This window comes from Emys orbicularis, chromosome 2 (genome assembly GCF_028017835.1).
Source record: "Emys orbicularis isolate rEmyOrb1 chromosome 2, rEmyOrb1.hap1, whole genome shotgun sequence".
Taxonomy (NCBI): Eukaryota; Metazoa; Chordata; order Testudines; family Emydidae; genus Emys; species Emys orbicularis.
Window position 1 is genome coordinate 74566730 of NC_088684.1, and position 26056 is coordinate 74592785.

Here is a 26056-nt window from a genome sequence, read left to right on the forward strand (position 1 = left end):
GCTCTGGGCAGCCCCACCATGCAGACTGCTCCCAGGTCAACTGGCTCCCAGGACCCACCCACTTGAAAGACTTGGAGCCAGCAGGCCCAGATGTCTGGAAGCTCTGCAGCTCCCAGTGTCAGGGCTGTGCACATAGTGGGGCTGCCCTGGACCCCCAGAGGCTGGGAACCCTGGCAGCTGCTGACTGAAATTGACATGATTCTTGTCAACTTCACCACTGCTCTTTGAAATATTGAAATTTTCCATGAACTGGAAATCCCAACTTTCAGTCAGCTCTAGCTGGCATTTATAGTTTATAAGCCAGTCTACATGTTTCTTACAGTGATGCTGGCATCAGGGCAAGGGCTATAGGTTTGTCTTGGTACATTTGGGGTAGTATTCTAGTAAAAATGTAATTATGGACATTTTCTAGCACCTAAACTCCATAGTCTCCAATAAAAATCCTAACCCCATAGCCAGGATTAAAAAACGAAATATGTGTAAGGGACACCATTTCAAGACCTAGGGGTACTCATTAGGTCAGTCCACCCTGGTTGTGATTGTTAATTTTATTAGTTGAATATGCCTACTCCTTACTGAAGAGGTTCACAATCACTAATAATAAATGACATCAGTCAGTGATTGAAGCCACTTAGCCATATTTACCAGTGGGAAATATGGCAGCATTGAATATAGATCAAGGAGAGGAAGGTTTAAAATCACCTGTGTGCTTCCCACTGTATGTTAATGTCTTATTTCCTTTCACCATTGTGTAGGTGTTTCTTTCTTGGAAAAATTCAGGAGAAACTGCCTAACATCCAGGCTGATGATAGTATGGAGGTGGATGGAAGGGGAGATGTTGGTGACCAAATGGAAACAGATATGCAGGAAGAAGACATTCATTCAATGATTAGAAGCTGCAAATTTAACATGAAAATGAAGATGATAGCGAGTGCCAGGAAACAGGTGACTCTTCACTGTCTGGTAGTGCTTGATTCATCAGAAAACCATAGCTATTAGAACTGGAAAAGACAGATTAGGTTGTCCAGGTCATACTGCTGCCAATGCAGGATTTCCCCCAACAGTATGTTCTTGAATGCCTGGTTCCTTTTCTACAGAATTGTAGATGACTACTGTTAATTAACAACTTTTCTACAATGTGCTATTTCAGGAAATGTGCCCAAAGGCTCTTTTTGTTCACCAGATGTTCCTGGTACTTTCCAGAACAAATAAATAAAGCATCAGAAATGTTATAGTTGTGGGCCTGTGGGGGGCGTGTGTGTGCAAGAAAAAGTAGCATAATGTATCACATTTTAAAGCTCTTTAATTTACTGCATTTATATTTCTAATAACATACTTTGATTTGTAAATTTACTAGCGCATAAGATAAATGTTCTGTATAAAACAATACAGACCAAACTGAGATTGAACCAATATCACTTATCTTGCCCCAGTCACTAACACTGAAATGCTTTGTTTTTTCTTGTATAACATTAATAGATATTGTGGCCAGTGTTTGTCTAAAGTTAGCAATGAGGGGCTAGATTCACAAAGGGACTGAGGCATTGTGATACTCCATGCACCATGCCTAACTTTTAGGCACCTAGAAAATAACTGAGATTCACAAAGCCTGAGCTAAGTTCTCAGGCATCCTATATGATGAATGGAGTGAGATAGGCACCTAAAAATAGGATTCACGAAAGCCAGCATGCTAGGATGCTCCCTGCCTAAGCTAGCCAATGGGAGATGCTAAGGCAAAGGGGGAGTGTCTTAAACCCCGGCCCTCTCAGGGAGTAGAGCATCTAAGTCCAGACTGCTGGGAGGTGCCTTCCTCTCCTTGGGAGTCTCAGCTGCAAACCCTCTCTTGGAGTTAGGCACCTATGTCATTTTTCCAAGACACCAGGTGTGGGGGGAGGAGGAGAGGCTCTCATAACTTTTAGCCCAGTGGTTAGAGCACTCACCTGGGATGTGGCTGACCCTGGGTTCAAGCTCTTCCCCCCCCCCCCCCCCGCCCCCCATTCTTGAGGGGAAGAAGGGATCTGAACAGGGATCTGCCACCACCTCTCAGGCAAGTGCCTTAACCATTGGGCTATGGGATATTCTTATGTGGGGCTCCGACACTCTTTCCAGAGAGGAAAAGCTTCAAAAGGAAAAATAATTAGTCATTAGAGCAGGGAGACTGGATCCTGGGACTCCCACAACCTGGGTGAGTGCTCAAACCACCAGGCTCTCTCTCGCTTTCCAGCCTAATGACTCTCTAATTATTTATCCACAATGGAACTGCTTCTACAGGAGAGACTGAGGGAGGGCCACATCAGAATATTCCGTACTTAGTGATTGGGGCCCTCACTTGCCGATCCCTTGAACCGGTTTTCCATGTTACACATGAATATCATAAAGACTGAGCTACGTCCCATTGTCTGTTTTGTGTGAGCTTACCTGTGGTGCCGAATCCAGCAGGCAAGGTCTGAGCCTGCTTACCAGCTTAGGCCCTGTATGCAAGTTAGGTGGAGGAACACCTGTCTTTCCCCAGGTTGTGCATCACACTGGGGCTTAGGTGTCCAGATGTCTAGAATGGAGCAGAGGTTCACGTACATAGAGGCAGAAACATAGGTGCCTAGGGAACTTTTACTGCAAAAAATTATGCACCAAGTGAGTTACATCTACAGGATTCAGCGGCAGTTGAGCTGTGGGAGTTTTGTTAATACTAGTGGTGTCTGATCCTGGGATTTAGGCACCAAAAGTACAAGTTAAGCACCTAAATCCCTTTCTGAATCTAACCCTAAGTGACCTGTTCCTCAGAAGTGCTGAATACCCAAAGTCTCCATTGAGATCAGTGGGAGTTATGGGTACTCAGTACCTCTGAAAGTCAAACCACTTATTAATGGGTCTAAAGATAGATTTAGAGACCTAATTTTAGATATCAAGTTGGAAAATTTTGACATGGGGACCTCTGTATTTTAAGTAGGATATGAGTTAAAAATGACTGGAGCTAGATTGTTTGTTTATTTTTTTATTTTTATCAAATACTTCCATTAGCGCACGCCTGTTTTTCACACCGAGCCCACCTGGCGGGGGAGCCCCTCACACTTCGCTGGAATTTCCGGGATCTTTCCTGTTATACTTTGTGAATCCTGTAATGGCTCTTGCAAAATCCTTGGATCTTTTCATTTGCTGCAAACAGTAGTTTTTTATTTCCCCTTCTTCTAATGCATTATTGAAAATTCCCATTTTGATCTGTTAATGTAGAACAGCTTCTCAGTTGCCATGAAGCTTCTGAAGGATCTGCACAGAGAGTCTAAAACCAGAGAAGACTGGCTCTTGAGATGGAATCACAGCTATTGCCGCTTTAGCCATAGTCGCAGTCAGAGCCAGAATAGTCCTGAACAAATGCTCACTGTGTTGAAAACCATCTCTTTACTGGGTAATAGTGTTATCTATTCAGACTCCATTGATGCAGAACCCATGCTATGGATTCTCTTCCTATTTGTAATGGGAATCCATTTTACTGCCAAATTATCAACTTTGTTTCTGAATTCCAACAGATGAGAGCAAATCTGACTACCTGAGTAAGAACATAGTGGCCTTCCGCAACCAAAACCTTCTGTTGGGTACCACTTACCATATTTTGGCCAGTGCCCTTAGCAAAGATCCAGGATGTCTTGAAAAAATTGAGGAAGAAAAAGCTAGAAAAGTCGTGATGCTTTCTGGAGAGAGGCCTGAAAATTCTGAGAAGGTAAATGAGAAGGGAAAGGAGCTTCTTACTCATTGCTGTATATGGCTAATTTTGTTATATACTTCATTAACTCAGTTACATTAAGCCCGTTACTACAGTAAACCCATGCTAGTACTCTCTGCTGCTAGCACTGATTTCTCCAATGAGCTGCAGCTGTGAGAGTAGTGCTGCAGCTGCTGTTAGTGTGACCTGGACCCCGCTTAGTCAGTCATGGGCTCCTGCCCCTGGACAGTCCCCCTCCCACTCACTGCTGGAGAGGAGGTTCCAGGCCCCGAACTGCCACCAAGATGGTAAAGTAAAACTTGTGGAAGCAGGTTTTGAATCTGCTGTGTCCAGAGCCTCCAGGATTGTGCTAGTGTTTGTCCCTACCGACATCTTACATGGAGGAAGGACGTCTGTCCGAGAGCATGTGCATGCACAAGGGCAAGAAGAGTGTGGGAGCAGAGGCCAGCCTGATAGTTGGATGGGTGGTGCTCTTTGATATCCATGCTAACATCAGGCAGGGCTGGTCGCATGAATCTCCCATGAAGATAGTCACTTCCTAAAATTAATATAGCTAATTTTCTATTTATTTTAATAATTGTTTAGTCATTTTAATGATCAGTCATAGCTAGGAGTAAAAAAAAAAAAAAAGTAAAATTTGTCCCATTGTCCTTTGCCTTAATTGAGCAGGAGTACAATATAAAGAGCACACAATTGGAGACCCTACCAGATCTTCAAATGTATATATTCAGAGTTGTTCAGGATGCCCCAGAACTGAACTTATGTCTTTCAAAGGGATCCGAATGGAGAGTTAGACTGCGTATATCAATTTATATCTGCTGATCTTGATAGCTACCCTCTCTTAGGAGCCTTGGGAGTAGCTACAGTCAGAATGAACAAACACTGTTACTTGTCTCTCTAGGAGCCAGTACAATCTGTAAATGCACAGTGTCAATACAACAAGGACAAAAATTAGTATAAATATTTCATAAATGAAGTTAAAAATTATTGTGCTAGTTACTCTACCAGAATGAATGACAACATTCTTTATAATGAGCAGTTGAAAAGTGAGCACGAAATCTCTTCTATACCACCTTTCACTGTGATCCTTAAAAACTAAGAAAGATCAGACTTACTTGAGAGACCTCCAGAAAGATACTGCAGGAAGTGGTGTCCATAATTTTGTGGATGATTCTGTTCCCTCTGAGTCAGTATTTAACCAGTGTCCCAGCATGGTACTAGAGGGCACTGTACTGCCTTCTGGATGAGACAAACTGAGATAACATGGTACCTTCTGCAAGACCTAAGGGTGTTCACACTTGTCTCCTGACCAAATTCCAACTTCAATAATTTCCCTTTGCCTACATAAAATTCACAATGTGGGTTTTTTTGTTTATATTTTGATTCCCTCCCTCCCCGCAAACAAATAAGGGAAGAACAGAAAAGACGAAAGAATGGAAAGGGAGGGAAAGGAAAGAAAGGAAGTGGGGGTAGGGCAGAGAAAGGAGAGTGACATCTCGGTTTCCATCCACTAGGGATTAATCAAATGTTTTTAAAAAGTTAGACCAAGTCTTTTCAAATTTGCCTGAAGTAAGTCCCTGTTCTCCAAAATGTTACCTGCTCTGAGCTGCCAGGTCAGTCAAGTTGCTGAGCCAAGCTTCTGTCCCTGGCCGCAGTCTGCTCTTTCATTTAAGGTAATATGAATCATTTTGCTACAAGCATAGCTCTAGAAAACCAAGTTTTCCATGAGTTGTTGAGTTTCCAAGATAATGGGATATATCACGAAATACAGTTCTAGGAAGTGATTTTTAAGGAGATGCCTGTTATCATATTAATCCTCCCTCCTGCTTCTAGCCAAAAGGATTATATCCTGGGACTGTCCCAAAAAAATTCACAGTGTAGTTTATATTGGATACAGTATTTTTCACTTGCTGTTCCTAAACTGTTGGGTGGTATTGCTGAATACTGCTAAACAGCTGGCACGTTTCTGCCAAGGAGGTGGTAGCATTGGTAAATGACTGAATCTGTATGCAGAGTTTAGGTAAGTTTGTTTGTAAAATGCTTTGTAAATTATTTCTTCCATTAAGTACATTGTACTAGAGAAATCTGGGATGACCACATTGTGCCTCAATTCTCATAACAGAAAAAACACAATTTGTATATAAATAAAGGTTTAAAACTAGAGCTGGGCAAAGAGCTTTTTAACAAAACAAACAAAAATCCCCCACTTATTCTCATGAACATTCATTCAAACTAAAAACTTAAATTTCTTCAACTGTGTTTGTGTCTCTTTCATGTTAACTGTTTGCAAATAGTCTGTTGAATGAGTTTACTGGCTTGGAAATACCAAATTGTAGAGAATGTTCACAGAAAGTGAATTTTAAACTAGTAAATGTGACTTGCATTGGAAGCCACAATCTAAAACTTATGCCTATCCAGACAGGGAACAGAACTAATACCATATGATCTGTGTATCCAATACAGCTCAAATTTCAAATATTGAATACTTGCAACCAAGAATGATCTACAGATCAAGAACTGTTCACATAAAGTATTTGACAAATACATGCTCAGTCTTCATTTGCAAACAGAAAAAGAAACTAAATTTGTTGAATATTCACCGTGAACTATTTGCTGAACTCTCTTGTTATTGTGGCTTCCACTTATGGTTGAATTTCAGGTGATAGCAGGTCTGAACAAGAAGGCTTTCCAGTACTTCAGCACTGCAGTGAGGAAGGCTGAAGAAGAGGTGCAGTCTCACTCTATGGAGCATGTAGACCTGACTGGAGTCATAGATGCTTACATGACTTTGGTTGATTTCTGTGACAAGCATCTCCGTAAAGAGGAAGAAGGTTCATCTGGTGAGTCAGAAATTAAAATATTTTTCTCATCCTGCTGTTATGCAAATTTCAGATGGGAGAGTGCCAATAGAGAGCAGTCAAATGCGGGGGCTAGAGGTGGGCCATTGAAAATTTAAAAAGAAAATATTCTTGTACATGGAAGAATTTATAAGAGGTGGTGTTTAATACCAAGCGAGTAACTCCTGTTGTGGAGGATTTACCTACAATACATCAGGTTTCACCCTGCTCCTGAAATCCCAGCAGGTTATATGGCTTGAATTTAAATGTAAACAGATTGTCCTCAACTTCGATGTTATTTACATCCTTTTTGTTCTTTCTGACAGCTGCTTCTGGCTTCACCATTAGCGAGTCATGAGGTCTCCATCTTACTGGTGGGATATGCATCCTATCCAGCAGCTGCTCCTCTTGTTCATTCCCAGACCACGACAATGCTGTGTATAAAATGGGAAAGATACTAGTGATGATGCAGCTTCCTGATAAAAGCTAATGCTTACAGTCCAAGAATACACGTACTAGTGGTGTGTGCAGTTCAAACAAGTCTTCAAATGGGAAACAGAACAAAGTAAAAAACAAAAAAAGTTAAAATTCCCTACAGAGCACCAAGAAAGCAGATAATACAATTAAAAGTAAAGATGAATGTTTTAGATGATCAAAGGGATGAAAAAAAGATGGTGTTTCTGATAATTTTTGTTTAATGTTTCTTGACAGATGTCAGTGCTCTGGATCTGCAGACATTCCCAGCCATTGTAGTGGAGAAAATGATAAAGGCTTTAAAACTGAATTCCAGAGATGCCAGGCTAAAATTTCCTAGGCTCCTGCAAATAATAGAAAGGTATCCAGCAGAGACACTGGGCCTAATGGCGCGAGAGGTTAGTTACTTCCATTCCTGGGACAGCAAAGTTGATTGTGAACCAAATATTTATTGAACAGAATCCCTTTATTTCAAGTTGAATTTTGGATTATTGTGTAAATCTGTATGTTAGTTTAATGGGATGTTGGGAACTTGTTGCATTGCACTTTTTGCTGAGTCAACTGCTGAGTTGGTTAATGAAGAAATAAGACTAGAGCAGCGGTTCTCAACACATGGCCCATGGGTCACATGCGGCCCAATTAGCACACAGTTGCAGCCCAGCACCGCAGCTGTGTGCTAAAAATAATTAAAAGTTTGCCGATCTGGTCAGGCAGGGGCTGGGGCTGAAGCCAGGGCTAGAGGCGGGTGAGGGGGAGCTTGCTCATGCAGCCCTGCTGGAGTGCTCCTGCCAGCAGGAAAGGCCAAGCAGTCCCCTGTGGCTTAGGCCTGGTCTACACTACCCGCCTGAATCGGCGGGTAGAAATCGACCTCTCGGGGATCGATTTATCGCGTCCCGTCAGGACGCGACAATCGATCCCCGAATCGACGCTCTTACTCCACCAGCGAAGGTGGGAGTAAGAGCCGTCGACGGGAAGCCGCGGAGGTCGATTTTGCCGCCGTCCTCACAGCGGGGTAAGTCGGCTGCGATACGTCGAATTCAGCTACGCTATTCGCGTAGCTGAATTTGCGTATCTTAAATCGACCCCCCCCTGTAGTGTAGATGTAGCCTTAGAAGGAGCTCAGTTGGCAACCTGCTCCTTCCTGTCTCTGTGTCCCCGCGCTGCAGGAACACACTGCCAGGTATCGGCTAACACTGGTGACCGGACGCTAAAAATCCAGATATCACGGGAACCCGTGCCAGCTGTAGCTTGAGCAGGCATTGCCCCTTTCCCTCCCACCCCCCAGCTCCTCCATCCCCCGATTTCTCTGCCACTCTGCTTAGCTGTCAGGGAGGGAAGAGGCTCCCTCTGTCCCTCTCCTCAGCTTAGGCTGGCAGGGAGCTCCAAGACGCTGCCTCCTGTGTCCTAGTGCCCATCACCGTCATCTTCTATGTGTGCTGTGTCCCGTTTCTGGACAGCTGGTGAGTGCCTGTGTGGGGGCAGGGCAAGAGGGTGGTGGGCGGAAGAGGCAGTGGGGAAAGAAGAGGGATGAAGTAGGATGGGGGAATGGAACAGGGACAGTGTGGAGAAGAAAGGGGATGGGGTGGGGAGAGGAAAGGGAAGGGGATTACTGAGAGTGCTGTCGCCACGGGGAGCGCTGCTTCCTTGCCTCTGGGTGTCTGGCTGGAGAAATGTGGGGGCATGTCCCTCCCCACTAGCCACTGCTATGTGTCTCCTCCGGGGGGGATGAGCATACTCCAGGCTGCAGTGTGCCCTGGGCTCCCTGCAGCAGACAGCGACCACCTGCCCATCCCCTGCTGGCCATTTCCAGACCCTTTAATTCAGCGGTTCTCAACCCACAGGCCACATGCAGCCCAATTAGCACACAGCTGCGGCCCAGCTCAGCTGTGTGCTAATAAAGGCCATGGGCTCCTAGCTGCCCTGCCGCAGGGCAGGCTCCTGGCTCCCCTGCGGGCGGTGGGCTCCAGACAGCCGCCCGCTGCCCGGCCCCACACAACAGGGTCCCAGCAGGGTCCAGGGTCAGGGTCCTGGCTGCCGCCTGGCCCCCTACAGCGGGGTCCGGGGCAGCCGGCTGCCACCCAGCCCTGCACAGGGGATGCATGGTCCGGGGTTGGCGTCCTGGCTGCCCCTCGGCCCCAAACAGCGGGGGTTGGGGTCCCCGTGCAGCAGGGTCCGCAGTCGGCGTCCCTGCCCCACACCCAGCTCTCTGCTCCTGGCCCCACTCTGTGGAGGGGTCTCTGGGCAGAGGGCGCTGAGCATAGGTGTTTGGGGGGGGAGGGAGGAATTAGGTAGTTCTCAACCTGCGGCCCAGCTAACACTTTGTGGGCCGCATATGCAGCCCACAACGATAAATAGGTTGAGAACCACTGGACTAGAGGGCTGCACACTTTACTTCTGTCAGCCAAATGCTTTGCACACACGAGGGGCTCCTTGTATCCCTTCATTTTCCCCCACAAGTTTCCCATCCCCCTCTTTCAAGGACTTCTTGTAACCCTTTTACTCCATGCCAGGGGCTCGGTATGACACCCCACCTTTCTCCCCATGCCCGGCCTCTGTGACATCCCCCCCTCCACCCTTGTGACTACTCCTATCTTAGGGTTGGTCTAACCCCCAGTGTAGATGCAGTTGTGTTTGATGGAAGAATGCTTCCATTGACAGAACCAAACTTTTTTCAGGAAGGTGGTGCTCCTACCCCACTGAGAAAAATCTCTTCCATTGGTGCAGGCATGGGTGGCAGGTTTGTAGAAATGTTGGTGGTGCCCAGAATCCGCCCCCCTCCCCCCCAAACTCCACTCCCCTCCTGCCTAAGGCTCTGGGAGGGAGTTTGGGTGGGGGGAGGAGTTCTGGGGTGCAGGCCCTGGGCTGGGGATTAGGGTGCAGGAGGGGTGCAGAGTGCAGGCTCTGGGATGGAGTTTGGGTGCTGGGTGCAGGCTCTGGGCTGGGGCAGTGGGTGGGGTGCAGGAGGGGGTGAGGAGTGCAGGCTCTGGGACGGAGTTTGGGTGCAGGCTCTGGGCTGGGGGTGGGGGCATAGGAGGGGGTGAGAGGTGCAGGCTCTGGGAGGGAGTTTGGGGTGGGGGTGCAGGCTCTGGGAGGGAGTTCGGGGATAGGAAGGGGTGCAGGGGTGAGGGCTGTGGGGCTGAGGATGAGGGGTTTGGGGTGTGGGAGGGGGGCTCAGGGCTAGGGCAGAGGGTTGGGGTGTGGGGTGACGGCTGTGGGGCTGAGGATGAGGGGTTCATGATGCAGGAGGGGGCTCAGGGCTGGGGCAGAGGATTAGGATGCGGGAGGATGAGGGCTGGGGTTGAGGGGTTTGTGGCGTTGGAGGGGGCTCAGGGCTGGGGCAGAGGATTAGGGTGCGGGGGGATGAGGGCTGGGGCTGAGGGGTTGGTGGCATTGGAGAGGCTCAGGGCTAGGGCGGAAGGGCAGGGTAAGGGCAGCCTGCCCTGCCATTAGTGAAGGGTGGGCACTAGGACCCTGCGGCAGCAGTTGATGCCGGGAGCTGGCTGACTGGAGCAGAGTCAGCCTGAGCTGCAGGCTCCAGGGGAGGTGAGCGGGGGCAGCAAGTAGTGGCCAGGGGGACACTCGGGGGAGGCGCGTGGGGGTGGCAGGTGGGGCCGGGGGAGAAACCCGGCCCCAAACATTGGTGGAGCTGGGCCCCCGGGCCCTGAATATTGGTGGAGACCCTGCACCACGAGTGTATATAACTCGCTGCCCCTGGGTGCAGGCTGTGTCTGCACTATAGGTTTATGCTGGCAAGAGAAGGCATCATGGGAACAGAATCGCAGCTTGCCTGTCCCCACTAAGCTGAGAATGTATCTGTGGAAGCCAAGACTGGAAGACTACGACCTGGTCTACACCTAAAACTTAAGTCAACCTAGCTGCATCGCTTAAGGCTATGAAAAATTTTGCACCTTGTGCAACATAGCTCAACCTAACCCTACCATAGACTCAAGTATGTTGATGGGAAAATTCTTCCGTGAACTGAGCTATCACCTCTCATGGATTAACTACATTGACAGAAAATACCCTTCCGTCTATGTAGGAAGCATCTACACTACAGAGGCTATCGCGGCACAACTGCAGCACCATAGTTGTGCTGCTGTAGCCACTTGGCATAGGCACACCCTGTGACTGTAATGAATTCCCCATTAGAACGTTATGGGTGAAGTCTGTCCTAGATAACAGATGCCACAAAAACAATAGCCACTCATCAGGGGTCCTTTATTGTTTCTTTTCTGTCTGAATAAGTCATTTAGAGTGTCAACATTTTAAATTCCATTGAGGCAAAGGGCAGAGCTAAGATCAGGGCATGTTGTGATGCTGGAAGGTGTTAATGGCTGACATCAAACACAGACCTGGTTAAAGCTGCTGTGTTGAACTCTATTGATTTTGGGCTAACCAGGTACCAGGAGCTCAGTGTTCCCAATTTTCTCCTCCCCGTTTTCCAGGTTTCCCCAAAATCAATAGGGTTCTGTCCATTGATGCCTAGAACATTCCTTGAAAGTTTGGAATTGATCAGATGCATCATGCAAATGTTATTGTGTTACATCCAATCAGACACAGAAATGCCATCCAGTTGAGTGTAGGGCCTCACTTGGCTCAGACAATGAGACATAAATGTTTGCAGATGAAAACCTATCAAGAACTGAAAATGATTGCTTTGGTAGGGGACATTCTGTGCAATCTAATTAACGTTCTCTATTTTTCCACGTTTCTGCGTGCTGACTTGGAACACAGAGTAGTTTTGTTTGCTTTTGTTTGTAGTCTGGATTTTTAAAGATCTACAGAAGGTGAAAACACTGTCTGTGTTTTGCAGATTTCATCAGTTCCCTGCTGGCAGTTCATTGGTTGGATTAGCCAGTTGATGGCAGTGCTTGACAAAGAGGAAGCTGTAGCTGTGCAACATACTGTAGAAGAGATTGCAAATAGCTACCCACAGGCAATCGTCTATCCTTTCCTGATCAGCAGTGAAAACTATTCCTTCAAAGACACTGCAACTGGCCACAAGAACAAGGAGTTTGTAGCAAGGTGGTATTTGAAATGTTGCTTACAAATCTATAAGATTTTAATAAGATGTGATAGTCTGTGAAAAGCATAGAAGATATTAGATAAATTCTGGTATCTCCTGTGCTTGGTTCGAAGGCATGGAAAAACAGGTACTTAGGCCAACGTTTCTAATGTGGGTGCCTAAAATTAGGCACCTACATCCATATTTAAGAACTTAAATAAGTGGTTAGATTATTTTCAGAGGTGCTGAGCACCCACAATCCTTGCTCATGCTTAGCCTCCCACAGCCCTATAAAAATGAACTACAAAAAATAAAAGAAAAATATGTTTGCCTTTTCCTGCTCTTTTGAAGTATAAAGTTTCAGGTGCAAAATCATAGAGTGAGGTTCCTTCCTTGTCTGCTCTGCTAGGGTTGAGGGAAATCCACAACTCAATCTCCAGTAAAATCACTATTCATATCTGCTAACGTTTGCTAAGATCCTTTAGCAAAGAGGAAAGTGAGGCTCTGACGTTTATAATCTTTCAAATGTAACAAAATGAGCAAAGACACTTGTTAATTAAAAAGTAATTTAACGAATTAAAAAAACTATCCTTGTACATCAAAAAGAGCAGTGAGGTGAGTGCCCAGGCTTTCCTTTTTGGAAGGTTGCTCCTATTGTGTAAAACACACTGCTCCCTTATTCTAGGGCCCTGAGCCATCACAGTCTCCCTGGCATTGCTTTTCACCACCATCTGTTGGTGGGGCAAGAGCTGTTTTAGTTGACTACCATGTCATTGTAATGCCTATCACACAATCCTTGTAAAATTACTATTATTGTATGTGTCCCTTTGTCTTTGCTCATGACTTTTGCATTATTTCTTAGTTTGAGACAAGAAGGCATAGGTCCACACTTCTTGTGCTACTCAGAATAAATAACCCACACACCGCTTCAGTGGCATGTGCTGGATGTATACAGTCTTGTTAATGCTGATTGCTGTACCCACTGGAGAGCTGCCAGTTCAAAATGTTGCTATTTTCACAGCAGACTCTTAGCAAATACCAAAAAATAACAAGTTGCAGAGAGAGAGAGATGGACAGACCTACGTGCATTAGAGGCACTGCTGTTCCTCTGCAGCCTGAGAGAGAATTCCCATCCTCAAGTCCTCCTTGTCCCTGAGCCCCACAGAATTTCATTTGTTCAGGTTTTACACATAGTATTTGTGTGAAGACTGGACAAGAATATGCTGATGGCAGCTTTTGTTGCCCAATTCTGATGGTCTGTTCTTTTGCAGGATAAAGAGTAAATTAGACAGAGGAGGAGTGATTCAAGATTTTGTTCATGCCCTGGAACAGCTTTCTAATCCAGTGATGCTCTTTAAGGTACACTAGGAACCCCTCAGTCATGTGGCCTTTGAGAGAGACAATGCAGAGAGGAGCCAGCCAGACTGATGCTGGAGAACAGTTGCAGGGATTGTCAGGGATTGATGGCCACAGATGATGTCATCAGAGTGCTTTCTGCAATTTTTACTCTGAACATTCTCTCCCTGTTCTGATCGGCTGTTAGCCCCTTCCTCATTATCTCTAACCATTCTTGCTCCTTCCCTTTAGCTCTTCGTCTAGCTAATCCCCTCCTAATATAACCTCAGTGAAAGGATTTAAATAACAAAACGAAAGCAGAAGATATGGTAGAACTAACATAATGTTTTCAATCATTGCATTGTTCCTTCTGTTTGTTCGATATACCTCTTAACCCTACTTATGTCTGTCTTGTGTATTTAGAGTTTAAACTCTTTAGGTTAGGGACTGTCTTATTCTATCTTTGTACAGTGCCTCGCACAATGGGGCCCTGTACTCAGTTGGCCTCCTGGCACTACTGTAATAAACATTATAAAAAATAAAGTATAAGAAACAGCATTTTACATAGCACTCCTGTAGCTTTCAGCTTGCTCTAAAATGATTATAGCAGACTTTTTAATTCTAATTCACATCATCAGTAGACCTAATACCATCTGACTGGGTTACAAAAGAGAGGGTGTGTAAATCATTTTCTTCAGTCCTCAGCCCTTTCTCTCTGTATTCACAGGATTGGGTTGAGGATGTCAAAAATGAGTTGGGAAAAACTCAGAGAAATAAAAATAACCTTAAGGAAATGTATGAAGGAATGTACAGAAACTTAGGAGATTTACAAGCTCCAGGTCTTGGGTTGTTCAGAAAGAGATTTATTCAGGTATGTATGAAATCCCTCTCAATGATATCGAATACTGTTGGTGAGTAATGGGATGGGAAGGTTATACTGGAAAGTTAAAAAGGACAGTATCAATCAGATAGGAGGTTCTGGCCCAATCCTGCAGCCCTCATTCATATGAATGATTGAGTTAGGACTGGGCCTTCAATACTTGTTAATTAGTATCTGTGATGCTTTAGTTTTGTTACAGTTCAGCTGACACTTCTTGACGTCTCTGCCATGTAGAATGTTCCCACCTGAGGCATTAGTTTACACTTGTTCAGCCATTCCTCTCTGCTTACATGCCAGTGCATTTGCCTCTGTCCCTACCCAAAGCTTTCTGCCTATGTACTTATGTGGTACTCTGGCCTCTTATTCCTAACCTAATGCTTTAGAGGCATCAGATGGACAGTTTAATTGGGGTCTTGTTGATGGCTGTGGCTCTGCAGAGAATCCTGAAATATCTGAACACTTAGTGACAAAGAAATAGAGAAGGAAGAGTTTGTGTACGTGTGTGTGTGTGTGTGTATATATATATAGTGTGTGTGCTTTTTTTAATGTTAAACGTGCTGATGGTTTTCAGCATTGCATTTTTAGAGAAGCAGTTTCATTCTAATGGGGATTAGTGGATTTGAGTTTGGAATCTCTGCACATTGCAATTAATTATTAGGTCAAGTCCTCGCTAGCTTAACTAATTTTCATCAAAATTAAAAATATTCTGATATATTTCAAGAACACACAAAAGAAAGGAGGTTTTTAATCATAAATTTGATTAAATGTGCAGCACAACACACACACTACATTGATCTTGTCTTCAGTGGAACTTGTTTTACTTTTGTGCAGCCCCGCCTACTTTTACCAAGTGACTGTGATATAATAAAAATATCTGTGTTTAGATCGTTAAATGGGCCATTCCTCATACAGTATCTTCTATTCAGTGCAGCACTGTAAGTGATGTACACATTTAAATGACCTGGAAGAAAATATGAAACCATCACTTGATAAAGTTTGCAGACGAAACAAAAAATGGGGGAGTGGTAGATAATGAAGAGGACAGGTCACCAATTCAGAGCAATCTAGATCACTATGGCCTTGGCTACACTCGCGGATTCACAGCGCTGCCACGGCAGCGCTGTGAAGCGCGAGTGTAGTCGCGCCGCCAGCGCTGCGAGAGCTCTCTCGCAGCGCTGCAAGTACTCCACCTCTCCGAGGGGAATAGCTTGCAGCGCTGCGAGGGAGCGTGCAGCGCTGCAGGCGCTGATTACACTGGCGCTTTACAGCGCTGCACTCGCTGCGCTCAGGGGGGGTGTTTTTTCACACCCCTGAGCGCAGCAAGTGCAGCGCTGTGAATTGCCAGTGTAGCCAAGGCCTTAGTTAACGGGGTGCGGGGGGGGAAAAAAGAATTTAAAATGGCTAAATATATGTGTATATATCTGGGAACAAAGAATGTAGACCATACTTACAGGATGGGGGACTCTGATTCTGAAATAACATTTGGGGGTGGCGGTGGATAATCATCTGAACTTGAGCGCTCTGTGTGACGCTGTGGCCAAAAGAGCTAATGCGATCTTGTGAAACATAAGCGGGAATCTCAAGTAGGAGCAGAGAGGTTATTACCTCTGTATTCAGCACTGGTGTGACTGCTGCTGGAATACTGTGTCCAGTTGTGGTGCCCACAATTCAATAAGTATGTTATAGCGATATACTCAAGGAGCTCAATCTATTTAGCTTAACAAAAAGAAGGTTAAAGGTGACTTGACTGCAGTGAGGAACAAATATTTGATAACGGGCTCTTCAGTCTAGCAGAGAAAGATATAACATGTTCCAATGGCTGGAAGATGAATTCGAAGTTTAGACTGGAAATAGGGTGTAAATAATGAGAGTAATTAATCACTGGAATAATTTACCAAGGATTGTGGTGGATTCTCCATCACTGACAATTTTTAAATCAAGGTTGGATGTTTTACTAAAAGATCTGCTCTGGGAATTCTTTTGGGGAAGTTCTATGGCCTGTGTCATACAGGAGGTCAGACTAGATGACCACAGTGGTCCCTTCTGGCCTTAGAATCTATTAATCTAGTAACCAAACAAGAAAGAAAACTAAACTCAAAGCCAAAAAACTTTCAACTAAAACGGGGTGGGCAAACTTTTTGGCCTGGCAACATCGGGGTTCCGAAACTGTATGGAGGGCCAGGTAGGGAAGGCTGTGCCTCCCCAAACAGCCTGGCCCCCCACCCCTCCCACTTCCCGCCCCCTGACGGCCCCACTCAGAACCCCGGACCCATCCAACCCCCACTGCTCCTTGTCCCCTGACACACACCCCAGAACCCCCCTCCCCTAACCACTTCCCCCCCCCCCTCCCCCCCAGGACCCCAGCCCCTAGCCAATCCACCCTGCTCCCTGACTGCCCCAACCCCTATCCACACCCCTGCCCCCTGACTGCCCCCTGGAATCCCCTGCCCTTTATCCAACCTCCCCACCCCCTTACCATGCCACTCAGAGCACCAGGACTGGCAACCGTACCGCCTGGCCGGAGCCAGCCGTGCTGCCCGGCAGGAGCTCGCAGCACCATTGCCCAGAGCATTGGCGGCATGGCGAGCTGAGGCTGTGGGGGAGGGAGGATAGCAGGGGAGGGGCTGGGGGCTAGCCTCCCCAGCCAGGAGCTCAAGGGCCAGGCAGGATGGTCCTGCAGGCCGTAGTTTGCCCACCTCTGAACTAAAACATAAATGATAGAGAAAATACTCTAACAGTTGTCTGAGCCACCTTAGAATATTGCTCAGATCCTCTATAGTGGGAATTTTTCTGCTAATCCTCATTTCACAGTCTCTATGGGAATCAGAATGCAATGCCCTTGACAGCTCATTTTATTTCTTTCTTACTACAGGGTCATAGATGTTCATGATGCTTTATAGAGAAATAAAATGATAGGTCATACTTCTAAGTTGCTTACAGCTATTTGTATAAATAAGATGTTAGAGAGGACTTGTCTTAATAATTAATTACGATGTCCAGGGATTCCAAAAACAAATCCCCACTAGAATGAAACTGATTCTCTAAAAATGCAGTGCTGTGCCTCTGATCACAGTGTGATCTTGCTATGTATCAAGTGAACTTTAATTCCTTTACTGTAAATTAATTTCAACTTCAGACCTTTGGGAAGGATTTTAGCAGTCATTTTGGAAAAGGCGGCTCGAAGCTGTTCGATATGAAGGCTGATGACTTCAGTAGAATTGCATTCTCTCTCCTTTCAAAAATGAAAGACCAGAAAGAACCTGGAAATCTGAAAGAATGCTCACCTTGGATGAGTGACTTCAAAGCTGAATTCATGAGGAACGAACTGGAGATCCCTGGTATGCTACCATTTCAGTATAGATAGTGAACTCTTACAGGAATAGTAGTTACCCGTAAGTTCCAGTCTTCTTTAGCTAAGAACAAGAGTCTTCTCAGTTTGATTCCTTATGCGTCCTCTCTGTGGCCCTGTATCCTGCCATTGCAGGGGGAAGCATTTGGTAATCGGAGGGATCTTTTCTGTCTCAAACTACCAGGATTCTCTTCTTCTTAAGACTAGATTTAGCTATATTTACTGCTGTGATATTTTAAAATGTCTTTTTTCTTAAAAAAAAAAAAAAAAAAAAAAAATCATTGAACTTTTATGTTGCTTCTAACTCCTTGATCCCAGCAGGTTTTAAACAAAGATCTAATGGATTTGCATTCTAGTTTGAAAAAGATCTGACCTCTGAAAGCAAAATAGTTCCAAAATCTAATGGCATAGGTGAAAAAATAATACGTCACTGAACGACAAAATGAAATACTGTGTTTAAATATACACTTTTAAAATCTTAGTTTTCTACTAGTTTAATAAGATGCAATATTAGGCTGAATATGCATGCCATCATTAACTAAAGTTTAATTTTTAAATATTTTAATATTTAAATGAAGACTGTATGCCTCTTTGTTTTATTTTTACTTCAGGTCAGTATGATGGTAAAGGTAAACCATTGCCAGAATACCATGCAAAAATCTCTGGATTTGATGAACGGGTATGCTAACAACTTTAAAGACAATATCCCTTTTGGCTTCTAATGTAAAAACATGGCTCAGTATAGTGTTTTTGCGGGGGAGAGAAGCAGTGTGTAAGCAGATATCTAACAGTACACAAAGGATTAATCTTATTAATTAGATGGCCATTATAACATCATCATTAAATACACATTGATATTAGTTTGGGTGTTTTCTATATGGATAATTGGGTGCTTTCTGCAGAGGCAATGGATTTATCTACACTTTTCTAAATTAGTAAAAAATAAAGGAGTCTAGTGGTGCAAGAACAACATGATCACAGAACACAGGAATACAAGAGGCCCAGGAGTTTAAGTGATAGCCCTGATGCTACAGCAATGCATTTTCTCACCTGTGCCAAAAATGTTTTGCTTTTTTCCCTCCCTTCAAGATAAAAGTAATGGAGTCTATCAGGAAACCAAAACGTATAAACATCCGAGGCAGTGACGAGCGGGAACATCCCTTTCTTGTCAAAGGTGGTGAAGATCTCCGGCAGGACCAGCGCATTGAGGAGCTCTTTGATGTCATGAATATTATCCTTTCCCAAGATGCTGCCTGCAGCCAAAGGAACATGCAGATAAAAACTTACAAAGTCATACCCATGACAACCAGGTAGGGACTTTGTGGTCTTGTCATTCAGGGATAAAAATCCTCACATCAAAAGTCACATAGCTTCTTTGTGCTGGGGGGTGGGATTTCTTTGTGCCAAATGCTGGTGCAAAAATTTTTGGCACTTGGCTCTGGGAATTGTTTTATATGATATGAAACTTTTTTTAGACCATTTACATGATATTTTTAATTTGTCGAAAGTGCCATGTCTGGCAATTATTTTTCTGAATATATTTGGGTTTATAATTATAACTTGGCAGTTTATATAAAACTCCCTGAGTTTAGACCTCACAGCATGTCCCAAAGTTGGGTAAATCCTATTATCCTGTTTTAAGGATAAGGAAACTGAGGCACAACATTTGAGACTTGCCCAAGACAATGATCTTTACCAGAGTCAGGAACAAAACCTACAGTCTTGTGACCTATCAACTGGACCATGCTGCTTTCTAGTTATATTGCTCCTCTTTTTCAATTAAACTCTGAGGGTTTTGTTCCCACACATGATTTCTTTTGTTTCAGATTAGGGCTGATTGAGTGGTTGGAAAATACCTGTACCTTAAAGAATTTCCTTATGGAAAGCATGACCGAAGAGGAAAAAGATGACTATCACAGGTGATGCTGGTTTTAACTGCCCACATGAATAGAAATTTTCAACTAGCAATAATCACGCCTCAGATAAACCTCATTGGCTACTATTACTGGGCTCTTTTTCAAATTCTGTTTGTCTGATGAAAAACCTAGGCTTAATGGTGTAAAATAAATAAATAAAGTATTTGTAAGCCAGAAGTCTCTTTAGTACTTCCTGACCCAAATTAGTATTGGCAGCTGTTTAATGAGTACCATTGTACCTGTCATCCATATCCGCCACCCAATTTGCGTAAACAGGGAGTTTGTAATCCTCTATGACGTTATCATCACTATTTCCTTATCAACAGATTATGATTTTACAAGTGAAGGATTTTGATCTCTTGCTTTGAACAAGCAGGAAGTGGACTTAGGTCAGCAAGGAGAGAGAGTTACTTAGAAAACTGTGTGTTCAGCAATGAGTCCGTAATTGAGGATATTGCCTATAACTACATGAAATACAAGTCTATCTGAGTTTAAAAGAAATGTTGCCTTTGCATGACGAGTGGATTTTAGAAATTCTAGTTTTCTGTCTCCTGGCTGTTGGTTTTCAAAGGATGAACATTTGTAGAATCAGATGAATTCTAATTTTTCAATCTCTATTATCTTTGTGAGGCTTTAGGAATAACTTTCACTAACTAACTGCTTTGTTCCCATTACATAGTTTTGTTTAGATTTATCTAGATATTGGCATGATTGATTTGCAAGCTCTTTTGTTTTTGAACCAGGGTTGTGGAATCAAGTCTCACACCAAGGCTCGCATCCAGTTTGACACATCAGTTGCATTACTGGTTGTGTCCTTCAGTTGAGACATTTAACTGTGCTCCTTTCTGCCTGTCTTCTGTTTGTACAAAACCAAGTTAACAATCCTTTAGCACTTTTCCAATAGAAATGAGAGCTGTGAAAAGATTTTCTCCATTTTCCAAGTGGGTGGTGGAGTAATTACTGAGCATGTAAGAACTACTGAGATTGCCTACAAAGTCTCTGCATTACCAGCACCTAGCTCATTGCTTTGGGATGGGCTTGTACCTTGAGTGAGAAAGGGGTCATGTAAATCCCATTCTGGGTGGTGGGAAAGTTGTGGGGGAGGGATCACAATGTGCAAAAAAGAGAGAATCCTAATATGTAGGGTAAGTACATAGAAATGTATGTTTGTGTCTTTGTGAAAACTGTTTTATAATTTAAAACATAAGCCTATTTTATAGTTGTAAATACAGTTTATTAATTATTTCCATACTTGGCTGAGGGAACAGCAGCATTCCCAAAGGAAATACTGATGAGAATTCCCACTGACTAAACTTCAGTTTAAGGGGGGGGGGGGGGGGGGGAACCAAAATAATTATAGGAGGATTTGGAATTTCTTTGCTTTGCTTTCTGCAAAGCAGACACACCATGCAGCCTGGATACTAATCTTCTTCTTCTACCCTTAGTCCCATCTAAATGTGTCAGCTCTTCGAGTCTGGCTTTTCCATTCCAGTCTGTCTTGAAACAGTTCCTTGGAAAGTCCACAGCTAATCAAATGGTCTTGTATGACATCCATTCAACTAGTTTTGGGTCTTCCAACCCTTCTCTTACCCTCCATTTCTAAATTTAACACCCAATTTCTTATATATTCTTCTGATCATCTTTTCACACACCCAAACCATACAAGCTTGGATTTTCTCAGCTTTTCTATAATTGATGATACCTTCACACTTCCCCTACTTCATTCATTCCAAACATGGTCCATCCTTGCAATGTCAAGCATCCATCTTAATAGTTTCATTTCCATTATATTCCAGATCTGCTCCTGTCTCTTCCTCAGTGCCCAGTGTTTGGAGCCATACAAAAAGACAGCCCTAATTACCATCTTACAAATCTTACGTTATTTTTCAATTTAATAGGTGTTCTCCTATTACAGATCATTCTGCTCGCTTCTCTCCACTTAATCCATCCCTTTCCAGTGTTCTTGTAAGTTCATCATTGAATTTACCTTCATCCTGTACTATTGAATCTAAGTACTTGAGCTTCTGTATCTTTGGTAGTGGCTGGTCCCCCAGACTTAGTCTTATTGCCTTCCTGCAAATATACATCAAATGTACAGGCCATATTTCTGCTGATTTTTTTCATGCCATTTCTTTTAAGTACACACTTCTATCTCTCTAAATCTTTTTTGCTCTCTCCCATGAGCACTACGTCATCTGCACAAAGCATGCACCAGGATGCCACTCTGAATGTTTTCTGTAAGCCCATCAAGCACCAAGCAACAAAAAGGGGCTGAGCCTTGATGTATTCCAACACTTACTAAAATCTTTTCAGTTTCTCCACAGGGCCTTTTAACAGGTAACAGCACCCTTGTACATGTCCTGGACAAGTCTGATTTAGTCTTCAGGTATCCGTTTCATTCTCCTACAGATCTGAGAGCTGACTTCTCTCAGAACATGGTTTTAAGACTTCTCAAGATCGATGAATACCATGTGCAGAGTTTTTCTCTTTTCTTTATATTTTTCCACAGGCAGTCTTAATGCAAAGGTAGCATCCATTGTTGACTTGCCTGGCATGACTCCAACCTGATCTTCATTGTGTGCATCCTGAGTTTAATGCTGTCGTAGTTACCACAGTCTTGTATGTCTCTTTTTCTCTTAAATATTGGTACTAATGTGCTCTTTCTCCAGGCAGCTTTTTAGTCTTCATGGTGAAATTAAACAGTGTCAATATGTTCATGTCTGCTTGCCCCAGGTGCTTCCATGCTTCTGCTGGTATGTGGTTGGGGCTGAGAGCTTTCTTTTTCATGTTCCTCAATACTTCTGCAACTTCTTCTAGGACTGATGCCACCAGGCCCTGAGTTGATTTTATATATAGCTTGGTTCCCTTGGATTCTTTTCATTCATGAGCCTTGCAAAGTAATTTCTTCACTCTTCCTTAATCTGGTTCTCATTGATTAACATATTTCCACTTCCATCTTTTAATGACTTTGAAATGAAGGAGGGTGAGAGAGAAATATATAGACTGGCAAAGACTCACGATAGAACTAAAGACATTGTTGAGATCAGTCTGGATACTAATACTTTACTAGAAGATTTCATCTGAGAACAACAAAGACCTCCAAACCATTAATTAACCTCAGAATATCCTCTATATGCTAAGAAAGTAAGGGGGGGTAATGTGTACACATCACTTCACCCTTTACTAAAAAAGCATTCATACCTTTGGTGGAACACACAGCTGTGTAACAGCACACGGCAACATTACCCCTGATCTACAGGAAGAAAAGGAAAAAAGAAACCGCAGGAGCAATTTAAGCAGGCAAAATGGAATTATGTGAGTCGGCAATTGGCCAGGGCAGCTAAAGTAGCACTCTTCTCTCTTATGAAAAAATATGATGGGACCTGCATTAAGCTACAAGAGGTCTGGATCTCAGCTTTACGTATTCTTTTTACAGACAGAACCTTCAACAGCACACAGTGCCCCTTAGGGGCCAGTGTGGGTAATAGGTTCAGTAACAGTGATAATTGTGCCTCATAACAACTTCCATCTGAGGCTCTCCAGGCCCTTACAAACATTAAATTAGGCATCTAAACACCCTTATGATATAGGGAAGTATTAACCTTACCCCCATTTTTTATAGATGGGGGGAAACTGATGCACAGAAGTGACCTAACTTGCCCAATGTCAGACAGGAAGCCTTATGGTAGGCCTTTGACCACAGTCTTTTCTTCCTCCCAGTACTGAGAAAATGCCACCTACTGAACCACAGCACAATTTCCTACAGCAATTAAGCATTCATTTAAAGGCCTCTTATTCAGATATTGACTTGTCCTGACCCTCCTTATCTTGTTACTAACGATGAGAAGCACAGAGCAGCACAGCTGCCGAATGTAGACAGTTGTTTCAAGGATAGGAGGGTATGGAAAATTTGAATCTTTCCACTATATGCTTTCTCTTTACTGTAGTGCAGATTCAGACACTGTATGTTCCCTGTTTAGAACAACCTGGCAAAATTCCACTTGCTGCAGGTGAATAAAATATCATTCAGGTTTTTCTCTATCATCAATTAGCGTGGTAAAAAGTGGTCAAATGGATTTTTGCATGAGTTACTAAATTCATAAGACACTTCTTTTCAAGGCTGCTTTCGGATCAATTCATGCTCTCTCTCACTTCCTTCTCAAGGCCCTTGCTGTTCCTACTGAAAAAAACAGTTCAACAGAATGCACCAAGTCAAAGAGCCCTGTGGTTGATGAAGGCCTGTGTCTAATATTTGCTTTGTATGGACTTGATTACAAAATATTTGCACTTCACTCTGGTTTACTGTGTTTTGTTGCTTTCTTTTGCATTTTGCGCACACAAAAATGTAGATAAATCACTCGTCCTTTTGTTTGTCCACAGCCGAAAAGGACCTCGTATCATGTACAGTGACTGGCTGTCCAAGATGGCTGGGAAGGAGAATGGCATTGCACGCTATAAGACTATGTACAGGTAGGTCTCACAGTTACGTAATTTTCAGAAAAACAGTTGGTAAGAAACATCGACAACACATTTTTGGTGGAATTTGCTGAATCATCTAAACCAAAGTGTTCCCGGGACCGTGTTGATTTTGATGAAATTCTGCCAGAAACCAGGTAGGATTCCAACAAAATCCTGACTTGTTTCCTGCCAGTTTTCCATCCGCCTCCTTGACAGCCCATCTAGTAGGCTGACAGGGAGCAGAGAGCCTGGAAGCCCAGGATCCCCATGCCAGCACACTCCGCCATTTTGTCTGCCCCCAAGCCTGGGATTTCAGCGCAGCTGGGTGGAAAATGGTAACTCTGCTTCACAGAGAACTTCAAAACGTTGGACTTTTGTTCCAAACTGGAGCAAAACCAATTTTTTGGGATTGCCCAATTGGATTTTTAAGTTTGATTGTATTTTTTACATTAACATTGAAGCTTATTCCATCTATTTTATTTTCTCCCTGATTTCTACTGTATTGAATTGATAAATTAGGAGATTTCACTCTGGGAACGGCTGCCTGGAAAATAGATCTTTTCTATCTTCCTAGGAACAAACAGCATTTTATCATCTTTTCTCCTCTGAATTTGAGGAAACACTCCTTGTGATTGGTACAGTTCCAGAGTTAAACAAAATGTTAGTGCTTTGATGTAAGGACCCAGATTCTCTTAAGTGTTATATCTTCTCATTGTACAGTTTCAATAACTAGTGCATTTTGTTGTTGACTTGCAGTAGAGCTAATCGTACAGAAACAGTCGTGTCTTTCAGAAACAGGGAAACCAGTGTTCCAGGAGACCTTTTAAGGTGAGTACACTGACAGTTACTGTGCGTTGATTACAAAAGTTATATCAATGTTTGTTTCACAATATCTGACTTTTGTTTTTGTTAAGGAGAGCATTTGTTAAGATGAGTACAGCTCCTGAGGCCTTTCTATCTCTGCGATCCCATTTTGCCAGCTCTCATGCACTGATGTGCATCAGCCATTGGATTCTTGGTATTGGAGACAGACATCTGTCCAACTTCATGATTAATATGGAGACAGGCGGCATGGTGGGAATAGACTTTGGACATGCATTTGGTTCAGCGACGCAGGTATGTTTCCTCTGATCCTTTTCTGTTGACTACTCTATTGGGTGTCTTGGGGGTTGACAGTCAGCCAATTACTTTATATTTTGTATGGAAGTTAAAGTATTTAAAAGTATTTTATTTGTGCTGAATTTGATGATTTCTCATACTTGACACCATAAGTTAAGCAAATGATTCTAGTTATCATTAGAACAGAATCTTTTTCCAGATAACTTGGCTGATGCTAACAGGTTGATACATTCTACAGCTCTATGCGGAGAGCAAAGTATTTTTTTAATATTGGTATCAGTATTTGATGCTTTCTGAAAATCAGAAGGCCTTGCTCATCCATGCTTTCAAACAGTAGTTATTGACAAATATTCATAGCCATAACTTTAACCCAAGGGCAATCTGGATTCAGTGGGCTCCACATTATTTTCAGTTCAGTAGCCAGCAATGTTTTAAGGTTCATGCAGAAGACTTATCTTTGTAATCCTTTAGTTTCAAGGTTTCTTAATTCATGGGTTTCACTTTTTCCTTGTTCTTCTGTAGTTTCTGCAAGTGCCAGAGTTGATGCCTTTTCGTCTAACTCGCCAGTTCATTAATCTGATGTTGCCAATGAAAGAATCAGGTCTCATTTATAGTGTGATGGTACATTCCCTAAGAGCCTACCGCACAGAGCCAGACCTCCTGGTCAGCACTATGGACGTGTTTGTAAAAGAACCTTCCTTAGACTGGCAGGTAGATTTTTGTCATTGTTCTTTCCTTTTTGCCTTTCTATTCATGAACAAAGCCTAAAGTTAATTAGTTTTGCCTTTGTTACTTGATCATTTTTCGTGATAAAACAAGGAAGCCTTTCCTGATAGTCAGCCTACGTTTCCCTTTTATCTTTATCAGCAGCTTTATTGAGCTGGGGAATAATCTTTCAGAGATACTGGCAGAAGCCAAGTTCTTGAAACATGTAAAATAAGACACTGATTTCTTATAGGGGTAAG

At 43.4% G+C, this 26056-nt stretch overlaps 1 protein-coding gene across 1 annotated transcript in view; it reads left to right on the forward strand.

The window, feature by feature from the left end:
• The window catches only part of PRKDC (protein kinase, DNA-activated, catalytic subunit), a 147699-nt gene that overhangs the window by 119297 nt on the left and 2346 nt on the right, over positions 1 to 26056 (forward strand). Inside the window, exons 69-84 of the mRNA XM_065397886.1 lie at positions 756 to 945; positions 3229 to 3403; positions 3525 to 3715; positions 6378 to 6558; positions 7267 to 7427; positions 11843 to 12054; positions 13306 to 13393; positions 14097 to 14240; positions 17386 to 17587; positions 18210 to 18277; positions 18688 to 18908; positions 19425 to 19517; positions 23895 to 23984; positions 24729 to 24800; positions 24887 to 25088; positions 25614 to 25802. Of these exons, the coding sequence (XP_065253958.1) occupies positions 756 to 945; positions 3229 to 3403; positions 3525 to 3715; positions 6378 to 6558; positions 7267 to 7427; positions 11843 to 12054; positions 13306 to 13393; positions 14097 to 14240; positions 17386 to 17587; positions 18210 to 18277; positions 18688 to 18908; positions 19425 to 19517; positions 23895 to 23984; positions 24729 to 24800; positions 24887 to 25088; positions 25614 to 25802 (2479 nt within the window). The remainder of the gene's footprint in view (positions 1 to 755; positions 946 to 3228; positions 3404 to 3524; positions 3716 to 6377; positions 6559 to 7266; positions 7428 to 11842; positions 12055 to 13305; positions 13394 to 14096; positions 14241 to 17385; positions 17588 to 18209; positions 18278 to 18687; positions 18909 to 19424; positions 19518 to 23894; positions 23985 to 24728; positions 24801 to 24886; positions 25089 to 25613; positions 25803 to 26056) is intronic.